The sequence below is a fragment of the Nothoprocta perdicaria genome, unplaced genomic scaffold (genome assembly GCF_003342845.1).
Source record: "Nothoprocta perdicaria isolate Ctin4 unplaced genomic scaffold, notPer1 scaffold_71, whole genome shotgun sequence".
In the NCBI taxonomy this organism is placed as follows: Eukaryota; Metazoa; Chordata; class Aves; order Tinamiformes; family Tinamidae; genus Nothoprocta; species Nothoprocta perdicaria.
This window is the reverse complement of record NW_020455988.1, coordinates 1,545,502-1,556,694: the sequence shown is the minus strand read 5'-3', so window position 1 is coordinate 1,556,694 and position 11,193 is coordinate 1,545,502. Positions and strand designations below refer to the sequence as shown.

At 43.2% G+C, this 11,193-nt stretch overlaps 1 protein-coding gene across 1 annotated transcript; it reads left to right on the top strand.

Moving 5' to 3' along the window:
• Positions 1–3: 3 nt before the first annotated feature.
• On the top strand, positions 4–10,429 carry LOC112957265 (cytochrome P450 2U1; the record flags this gene model as incomplete). Its single annotated transcript, XM_026050858.1, has 5 exons — positions 4–328; positions 2,867–3,496; positions 6,945–7,106; positions 7,763–7,930; positions 8,324–10,429. Coding segments are annotated over 5 exons (1,464 nt in total), but the record flags the coding sequence as incomplete, so codon positions are not given.
• Between the last annotated feature and the right edge of the window lie 764 nt (positions 10,430–11,193).

Genomic DNA, 11,193 nt, shown 5'->3' with positions numbered 1-11,193 from the left:
CGGGCGCCGCCGGGGCTGCCGCCGGGCCCCGCGCCCTGGCCGCTCGTGGGCAACTTCGCCTTCGCGCTGCTGCCGCCGCTGCTGCGGCGCTGGGTGCCCGAGGTGTGGGGCGGCCGCGGGGGCAAGGGCTGCCCCGTCCTGTCGCCCCACGTCTTCCTCACGGGCCTGCGCGACACGTACGGCGGCGTCTTCCGCCTGTTCGTGGGCAGCCGCCCGCTCATCGTGCTCAACACGTTCGAGGCGGTGCGCGAGGCGCTCGTGCTCAAGGCGGAGGCGTTCAGCGACCGGCCCTCCGTGCCCATCGTGCTCATGATCACCCGCAAGAAAGGTAACGCGCCGCGCCCCAACGGCCCCGCAACGGCCCCTTCCCGCGCGGCGGCGCCAGTAGCTGAGCGGGAGGCGGGAAACCCGCGTTGTGCCCGTTGAGAACGCAGCCGGTGCCGCGGCTGTAACGGCGTCTAACGGGCGGGTTTAGGTGCGGGTCCGCTGGCCCTTGCAGCGCCAGAGCAGTCTTAGCCTGGAGCGGGGGAAGAAAAGGCGAAGAGCTCCCGAGTGTTACTAGATCTGTGTAAACCGTGTGGTAACAACGGCGCAGGGGTTATCTGGCACTATCAACATGTCGTTTTTTACAGATAATTTACATAAATACTGCGACAACATCTCCGATAAGCGGCGAACAGCCTCGGCGAGCAGGTGCTGCGGGGAGGCAGGAGGGTCGGGAGCCTCGAGGCGGCTCCGCAGGAGCGGGGCTGGCGAACCACAGCTGATGCTGCCGCCCCTGCTGCCACCCGCGCCCGGCCGGACACCGGGCTCCGGCGCCAAGACAGGAGCCCTCTGCCCTGGCTGCCTGCCCGGCTSCGCTGCGGGGGCACTGAGCGCCGGGGCACGCAGCAGAGCCGCCGGCGGCTGCAGCGGTGAAACCTGCTCGGGTGCGCAGGCCCCAGGCAAAGGTCCCACAGAGGGGTCCGCGGCAGGCCTCTCTGCCTAGTATTCATTTATGGGAGGGGGGCCGGTCAGGTTTTGTTTTAAACAACATTTACTCTCACAAGTTGCCATTGCCCTGATTCGACTTGTTAGCGTATTCTGAAACAGTGAAGGGCTCATCTCAGCTGCCTGTGGCTGTGTTGCAGATAAGATGCAGATGATATATGATATATTCYGCCTGTAGGAAGGCAAAACAAGTATCTGAAGCGGCAGGCACTGTTGTATGGCACAGAGGGGAGGATGCAGGAAGAACCTAAAGGAGATTGGGGACGTGAGTTCTTAACCARAGACTTCCGTACAAGAGTGCTGGATCTTCAGCCTGCGTGGGGAAGGAGAAATATTGGCCTTTCTTGTAGAAAATGTTCTCGTATTCKGTAGCGGTGAGGGGTAGCGAGGACTCGGGTTGAAGGGTAGATGGAGCTTGGGTGGTTCATTGGCCTTTATGGCCCTACCCTGTGCAGATCTAGACATCAACATCTGCCGCGAATTTGTGCTTTTCAGTGTCCTCAATATTGCTGCAACACTGAAAGAACGAGTGAGAAATGAAGTGCATGTGTGGGAGGCTAGCCAAGCAAGCAACTTGTTACTTTAACAACATTTTTTTTAAGGAAAAAATGAAATTTCCTAAAAAAAACCCCAAATCCTATCTTGCTTCTTCAAACAAACAGGGAATCTGTCTGTTTGTTTGTGTGTTTTTCTTATGGTTTTCTTATGGTTTTCTTTCTGGTTGTATTGGGAAGTTTTAATTGTCAGTTCACAAAGATTAGCTATCTCAAATGAGCAGGGACTCATAATTGTGGATTGGTGTTACTTTGGAATTAGCGTTTTTCAATTTCCTTTTTATAGTATACTTACCTGGGCTGGGTACATCTGACCAATTCATGCAAGGATTTTCTGTGAAAAGAGTTAAATACTATTTTGCCTTTGCTTGGCAATGACAATGACCTGCTTGGTTTAGTTTCCTCTTTTATCTCTATCATTCTAACATTCTAACTTTATGCTTTTCTTCCTTTTTTTTTTTTTTTTTTTTTTTTTTTTTTTTTTTTCTCCGCATGTCCCTAGCTTTCGGTTTTCAGCGCTTTGGAAGATACAGGGCCGTGGGGAGCTCTGTGCCAGGCGGCCTGGGAATCATCGCAAATGGTGGTAGTGGATTTTAATTCCGTAGTAATTTCTCTAGTGTGGTTTGTTAATCTAACAAGATGCTCCTCTTTATAAAGGAACAACGTTTATCTTTGAAGCTATTACATTCAGATTATACATTGTGATGACACATTCATGCAGAACATGTGCCTAGAGGCTTTAGAATTGTAGAGATGCCAATCAAGTATGTTATTACCAAGTCACTCTGAATCTGCCCTCACCTTTGCAATACCTGTCTTGTACCATAACTATAATTAAACACGTTACTGGTAATAGAAACACATACACACAACAAACAGATTTCAGAAGTCCTGTAGCATGAAGAGGAAAAGAAATGCAAAACAAACTGTGTTTAATATCCTGCTGTTCTACCCCAGTCATGCAGTTTGTCTCAGAACTTTGAAAATTTCCTGCAAAATTCCTCCTGTTTGTAAGACTCTAGTGTGCCTTTTTTGTCCTCTGTTCTTTTCTAAGACACTCTATTAYTGTCTTGCAAAGACTAATAAAAACATTGATATAGCTATTATATTCATTTATGTTTTGGGAAAATGAGAGACGGATTTCCCAAGGCTGCAAAAGAAGTTGTGGAGAGCTGTTTTCTTTCCCTAGCTCCGAGTCCTGTGCTTGGATGGGTTTGCCTGTGCTGTTTTTCTCTGCCCAGCCCTTGTGTTGCAAGTCCTGTGCAACAATGCCCACTTTAAAACAGAGCAGCTTGGTTTCAGGCTCTCCCTTTCTCTCCTAGGTGTTATTTTTGCACCTTATGGCCCTGTCTGGAAGCAGCAGAGGAAATTCTCTCTCTCAACGCTTCGTCACTTTGGAGTAGGAAGACATAGTTTAGAACCGAAAATCATCGATGAGTTGAAGTTCATAAAGGAAGAAATACTTAAGCATGGCAAGGATCCATTTAATCCCTTTCCGATTATTCGCAACGCAGTGTCCAACGTTATCTGTTCCATGACTTTTGGAAAGCGTTTTGACTACGAAGACACAGAGTTCAAGACCATGCTGAAGAACATGGCGCGGGCACTGGAGCTAAGTGTCAACAGCTCCATGATGCTGGTCAATATCTGCCCCTGGCTGTACTACCTCCCCTTCGGACCTTTCAGGGAACTTAGGCAAACAGAATTAGATATTACTGCTTTTCTCAAGAAAATAATTGCGCAGCACAGGGATACACTGGATGTGGCAAATCCCAGGGACTTCATTGATATGTATTTCCTCCATGCGGAAGAAGAGAAGAATAAGGAGAGCAGTTTTAATGAAGAATACTTGTTTTTTATCATTGGTGACCTCTTCATTGCAGGCACAGACACCACTTCCAATACACTGTTGTGGTGCCTACTGTATATGTCTCTCTACCCAGAAGTACAAGGTAAGACTGTTTCTGTTCTAGGTGTTTTATTTCAGTCTGTAAAACTCCTGGTGATTTTCAGGTATGTTTTAGCAGGAAAACATGGAAGCAGTCAGGTAAACAGGACCAATGTAGAAGTTGTTTAAAAAAAAAAAAAAAAGAGTTCTTGGCCATGTGTATGTATTGCTTAAAAGGCTGGTATATAATAAGACATCTTCTCTAGTCCTGCTGTGCTATGATGATCTCTAGATTGCTGCTGTGCATCAACAATCTAAATTGCCCAGCCCCTGCATTTCTTCTGATTTGGCACAACTTCCATGTCTTTTTAGCAATTCAAGGAGAGCTTTGCGTGTTTTAAAAGCTTTGGCAGTTGTCACCTTTCGGGTCTGGATTTGCTTCTAATCATCATTTGACCAATGCTTTATGAATTATTTAGTAGTGACAGAAGGKATACAAGACATGTAAAATATGTAAGATCTAGTGGCAAGGTCTGCTTTTAGGCTTCCCTGGGCAGCTGCTTGATGTAGTTGCAAAGCCTCTTTCAGTCTTAAAATATCGTGGCAGATGGTTAGGCTGACAGTGACTTGAAGAAAAGATAAATTAAAAAAAAAAAAAAAGGGGTGGTGGTGGTGGGTGAATAATTATTTTTGCTCTCTATTTTGTGCTTGAAACTGCCGCTGGAGYACCATGGCCAGGTCTGGACCCCATATATTTCGTGTATAGGAAAGACATTGCCRTACCAGAGCAGGTCTGCTGGAGAGATGGGACAGTTGTCTATAAGACAAATGCCTTGTAGAGAGTTGTGGTAGACATTACAATAATAAAATAGTACTTGATAGATCTATTTTTCAGGATTTAAGATAAATTYCTTTCTTTAAAGACTCCTTTTTTATTTTTCGCTTAGTGTTATTCAAGTGTATGTGGTTGCRAAGATATAATTGTCTTTAGTAGGCCTTGAAAACTGTACTTGAAGCAAACTTAGATAGTTGAATTTAATGAAAATAAAGCAACTGATTTAGGAACAGCTTCCCCTGAAGTCTCACRCAACAACTGATTCTTACAAAAAAGGATAAACCTCAAGATGTCTCAGAACAGCATGAACTTGGGATATTTTTATTGAGTGCTGTAGGTTTTGGGGTATTGCAGCTGTTTTGCAAACTAGCAAACAGATATTGTTTTACAGCATCTATCCACCTAGAATGATCTCTTTGAAAAGGGCAAGATCGTAGTTAACTGTACAAAGTCAATGCAAATGGTTGAGCAAAGATTGCAAAATAGGGCATCAGTTCAGTGTACATAGGAGACAGAGATCACTGAGGACAAATCTGTAGAAGCATTTTATTCCATGGGCTTATTCTGTTATTTTAGATGGTGCTGTATTCCCACTGTCAATGTGGCTGTTGGGAAGTTACATGTATTAAATGTGTTCTAAAGTACCCAAGTGCAATTTAGAAAGGTTTTCTCTTGTTTTAAACTGCCGCTCCTTCTGTCTGCTGCTATACCTGGTCCTGTTAATTTTCCTGCTGACTTCTAACACTTCTAACTTCTCCAATTGCCCTTTCCAGAGTATCAGAGTATGTGCATTGCTCAGTTATATAATGGAATCTTCTTATTTCCAGAACCCCATTCCTTATGTATTGGGATTGCTTGGGTGCTTGGGAGTCAGATATGGCTTTTTTTTTTTTTTTTTTTAATGAAGTGATTTGTTTTTCTTATCCCACTTACGAAAGCGCCTAACTTCACTACTAGCAGACGTTGCAGACGGACATTTAATGGAAAGATGGAAAGGCCAATGGTGGGTTGTGAGAGGGCAAAAAACCATCATCAGCAGCAAACGGAGCTTGTTTGGCTGTGGAGTCCGGTTTCGCTTCCTACTGGAAGCGGGGGAGGCGGGATGTGCACGCAAGCGCATGTGGGAAAACATTGTGGAGACCTTGAGTTCTGAAGATTTGTGGAAATTAAGTTTTATTTATATTTGTTTGTGTGTATGTGGTGGTGCAGTTCAAATAAGAAGGAGTCTTGGAGGCTCAGTTTTTGCAGTTGGTAATGTAGTTAGTAGCAATTTGGGGATTTTTCTATAGGATTCCACATATTTTTGCAAAGTCCTATGAACTGTTTTTTGGCATAAAAGACTTGTGTGACATTTGGCCTGAGACAGCCAGTGTAATTRTCATTATTTTTTATGAATGCAGAAAACTTTCCTCATTTAAATCCCCATGGACGTGCATACCTGAATCCAAGGCCACAATCTGTCCCTGACCAAAGTAGCAGAGAAAAACAGTCTGGTAGGAGAGCGCTGTTGGCAAGGGTCTGTGCAGGCCTCGTACGAGAGCTTGTTTCCCGAGCATGCCCTATAGATGGCAGCAAGTGTTTGTAGAGCACAAGCCATGTCCTATTGTTGGGTGCTTTCCATGTCTTTGAAAACAGAAACTTTTTGCATCAAGCTTTTACTTAATTATCAAATCGATAGGGAGAGGAGAGCCAAAGCTCCAGGGTACAAGCAGCCTGGATTCCAGTGAACAAAACAGCACCAAARTACGGTATCAAGAGTAAAAAAATGACAACTGGCTTTTGTTTGACACTTAATATTTATATATTTCCCTCTTTCAAGATACTTTCTTGTGTATGCAACRAAAATACAAATTAACTGTAATAAAACTTAATGTTCTCTCAGACAAGAGTGAAGCAAATCTTGTATCTCAAACTTCTGTAGGTTTCTGACCCTTTAGTGAGATGAAAGGAACCAACCAATACTTTGACWCTTTCCTCGGAGGAATGAGAATTGGGATTAGGTCTCTTATCTTCTCTCTTTCATTTGCGGAAGATCTGTCTGGGGGAAGGAGCATTTTCTGATCCCTTCCTCAGTACTTAGGAAATAGTTGAATGAGGTTCAGTGAACTGAAAGTAGGAAACAGCGGGAAGAAGCTGCATGGCTTTAATGCATGCAGTATTATGCCAGGATTCTACTCCAGAATGCAATAAAAGAACTATATTAAATGCTTTCCAATCTCTTCACTGTCTTTTTCCATTTTGAGAAATGGGTCTTTCTAGGGACAGGGAGCCAGGGCAGGCATGCAGTGCGTGCAGCCCGCGGGCCTCCTGGTTTTSTTCTTTTCATGCAGACCAGGAACTTGGTATTTTCATCATTCTAGTTACTGCAGAGTTRCATGTAAGCTGAGGTTATTGTTACATTTGGAACTGGAATTCAACTTTTCCTGTATTTTTCCTGTATAGAAAAAGTATCTGACAACAAGTTGTTTTACTCTATAGACGCTTGTCAGGGCTGTGCTTGGTTGCTTTGTTCTTACCCTACCCTATTCTTAAGGCATCTCTTGGYAAGTTATTTCATTCAGGGCTATGTATTGCAGTCATCTCTGACAAACCTATGTAAAGAATGATGCRTGGAGAAGTGAAACTGAGATAATGCTGTCTCACTCTGCATCTTTTTGTCCTCTGTCCCTTTGAATAGAGAAGGTTCATGCAGAAATTGAAGCAGTTCTAGGACGTGGCAAAGTTCCCTCTCTTACCCACAAGGCTCAAATGCCCTTCACAGAGGCAACCATTATGGAAGTACAAAGGATGACTGCAGTTGTTCCTCTTTCTATCCCTCGAATGGCCTCAGAAACCGCTGGTAAGCATTTCTAGAGCCTTGTTAATACAGTATTTCTTCTGTGGATGAACGTCTGAAGTGATGTCTAGTGAGGATGTACAGAGACCTCATTTATATCTTGTAACATGTAAGCCCAGCATGTAAAATGTTGCTTACTGAGATACTCATGTAGTTAAGCGTTGTGCAGTATAGTTTGTAGTGAGTCAGTGAGATGCAACTGAACTTGGACTAGTCRCTGCAATATCCTTTAGAGATTACTCATCCCTCTTCCTTACCCTCCCTCTTTGTTTTGAGGGGTCACTATGACAACACAGGAGTAGGAGAAAAATGGATCAAATCGCTGAGCTGAGTGCATTTCTGGTGTTTGGTGCTGCTGTGATATTAGCACTTTGAATGAGGGATTGGAGCAGAGCAATGATACTGAGGCTTCTCTGCTCCCTTTTGCCTGCAGGGACCTCTTAGCAAAACTTGGTGTCTTTCCAGCTGCTTTGACCTGCCACATGCTCACCCAGTGGTCTATAGCTCAGGTGGCAGCAGTGCTCCTTAAACTGCTGCTGCGTTTGCAGTCCACAGCTATGTATCCCTGTCCTTAGCATGAAGTATTTTAGTCCTCCTTCAAGTATAAAAGTCTCCTGTTTGCTCCCAACCAATCTCTGTTTTTATGCTTTGGTTTAAAGTGCTTCAAGGATATATTATTCCTAAGGGCAGCGTGATTGTGCCCAACTTGTGGTCAGTACAYAGAGATCCTAATATCTGGGAGAAACCAGATGATTTCCGACCAACAAGATTTCTGGATGAAAATGGCCAGCTAATTAAGAAAGAGACCTTCATTCCTTTTGGAATGGGTAAGATTCTTGGTTGCATGCGGGTATTTTTTGAAGTACAGAGCCTTGGGGATGTGAAATTTAAAAGGGACTCATAGGACTAAATATAAAGCTTCTTTTATTATTCTAATTTGTGACTTGCAAAACGAAGAAGTTGGATTTTTAAAATCTTCAGTTACCTGACAGAAATGAGAAATGATTAACAGTAGTTTGATAATGCAGGTAAATGCAGTTTGCATCCAACGGTAAAGCTGAGCAAGGCTCAGACTCAAATACTGGAGACCAAAGCTTTGGAAGTTTGTAACTTACTGCTTGAGGTCCTCTCAGATTGGAAGATGTACAAGAATTGTGTTTGTAGTAACAAACGGATTGAGTATAAAACTGGTAATATGTCTCTTTCTAACTGTTCTTTAGGTAAACGTGTGTGCATGGGAGAGCAGTTGGCAAAAATGGAGCTGTTCTTAATTTTTGCAAGTCTCATGCAAAGTTTCACATTTTTATACCCTGAAAATGCTACAAAACCATCCATGGAGGGAAGGTTTGGTCTAACTTTAGCTCCATGTCCATTCAAACTAATAGCTTTGAAGAGATGATATAACATCCAAAAAGATTAAATGAAGAAATCCTGCACTTTATTCCAGCTTTATTTTGTTTCCAGCATATTGTGCTACTTCCTTTTCAGAAAAATACCAMCTGCACAGACTTTCATAATTAGTGACAGTGCTCCTTCCTACTTCTGGAAAGGGAAGATTTTTGTTGTGTCAGCTATTGCATTCTGCAGACGAACTGACAGCACTGTAGTTTGTAATCTGATCCTGAAATTTGCTTGCACTCAGGTTCTGCCCGCRTGGGCAGCGAGGACACAACTGCTGCGTTGTCCTGGTTGGCTTTGAGAACTGGAATCTCATTTCCAGTACGGCAGCACAGGCACCGCAGATGTAGCTCGTAAGGATTTAGGCATGGGAATGAGGAATCTGACAAACTTGAGGCTTGACTCTCTCTGTTATCTTGTGTATGGAGAAAAAAGATCTACAGTTGGTATATCACTATCTCACTCTTTCCTCGTGTAGTTTTAGTGCTATTTAGCAGTATTAACTAATCACAGGGGAAGCCTTTTGTTAAGTATTGCTGAAGGGAACACTTGCTCTGCATAAGCTTGCCATTTATTTGAAGAACTCTCAAATGTCTAATCTTCTGGGCATCAGGCCCTTTAAGTAATACAATTAAATTAACCTTTAAGTAATTAATCATCTTTAAATCTCTATACGTCTCTTTGATTTAGCAGAACTTCAGAGGAAATAAATCCATATATTCCTCTCTTAAGAATTTCTCTTTAAAGAAAGTTGCATTTCTTCCTTTTTTTCCCCATTGGGATCTAGGCAGTGCTAGCTGTGTCTTGCTCCTGATGTTAAAGTTACAAGATTGTAATGTGAAAATGGCTGCAGAATGAAATTAGGGAGTCTGTAGCAGAAACCAAACCTTAATTCTAGCAGAAAATTCAACTCCTAAAATTGAAATTACCTCTTTTTATCACTCTTTCACTTGAAGCCTTAAAAAACAAGTATTACTGCAAAGACTGCAGAACAGTTGCTTTAGGTATAAAGTTTTCTGTTTGTTCTTTGTGGCTAAATTTCTGAATGATGTATTTGGTTGGTGAGGTACCATACAGTTGTGTAAGAGTTCCAGTGCTTATGAAAGCTCACCTTTTGCCTCCATAGGCTATATGTGCTTGTGTTCAATACCTGTGCAAAATTTTGAAGACCCCATGGCATTAATAAAAAGTAAAGTTAGTACCAAATCTGTCCTAATGCTAGGCTTTGATAAAAGCTGACAGCTTGGAATACGTATTTATTCCTTAATATTTTACAGGGAATAAGTAGCTTCTATAGTTTGATTTTTTTGCCTGTACCTCTTTAAAATGGTAATGCATAATTGCAATGCTAGAATTATATATTGATAATATTTATCTTTTTTTAAAATGTCTTTTTAAGCAGTGTAATGATCTTGATGTGCAATTGATTATATATATAAAATACATGTCCTTTTTAATCAGTGAGGACACATTTTAAAAGCACTTTAGTTTTTTTTTCAGGTTCCAAGGAAGAGACAATTCATATAATCTAGTCTGTGAAATGGCATGATATTTGCACTTGTTTTGCCTACTGAATTTAGTTTAAATGACCTTTGACCCTATCTTTCTACAAATGCTATCTTCAGAGTGCAGTTTTTGCAGTAGGTGATACCTACAATGAAGTGCTGCATAGTGTGGCAGGCTGCGAATGCTGATGTGAAGGTGCGTTCGTGTTAAGGTCTGCCGGGATGCAAGGTGCTACTGCAAATGACAAAAGAAAAAAAGTTATGTTCTGGATGTGCTGAACTTTTCACAGCAGGATGCCACGAAAGTGTCTAAACTGTAGGATAAAAACAGCAAAATATTTCTGGTTGTAAAAATGTGCAGCCATTTTTGGTAGACCTGTAAGTGAAGTGGYGAAAGGTATGGTTTTGTGTTGTAAACATACCCCTCTTCCGTTTTTTTTTCCTGAACATAATTATCTTAGAGGCCTTATTGAAATACCTATGTTTATAGAACTGAAAGTCTATTTCTGAATGCTGAAAGTGTCTGTATTTCTAAATTTGACTTCCAGATTTGCTTAAGAATCATTTTATTTTTAATAAAGTCATTCCTAAGTAAATGCTTGACAGCTTTGCATCGTCCTTTTAATAAGTTTCATTTGCTGGCAAAGTCTGTGATACTTTGTTTTACTTAATATAAAAAGGGCTGTCCAGTAAAGAGGACGTTAGAGGAGGGAGCAGCAGAAGGCATTACTAGGGAGGTGGGAGAGGAAAATGAGGATGGGAACATACATGGTGTTGGTGAACACTAGAAAAGTTCTCTCCGTTCCTTCCTTTGGTGCAGTTTACACCCGCCGTGTAAAGTTACTCGGAAAGAATAAACGGCAGAGAGAGGCGAGTGCGGAGGGGAAGGCAGAAGCGAGGGTAAGTTAACCTGTGAGGAGAAGGGGCCGAGGGGCCGGGTAGGAGGGAAGGGAAGCGGCCCTGGAGCTGCCCCGCGGACAGCTCGGCCCTGGGGAGGGTCGTCAGCTGCCTGCTCGGCCACAGCTTGCGGTGCAAAGGGAGCGACCCGCCCGAGGCTGAGCTGGAGCAAAGCCCCGCAGCCACGGGAGCCTCGGTGGGGACCCGCTTCCCGGGGACTGCGAGCGGCTCCGGCCAGAGACACCGAGTCCCTGCGAGCCGGCGCTGCCCTGCGCGCCCCGCCCCGCCCC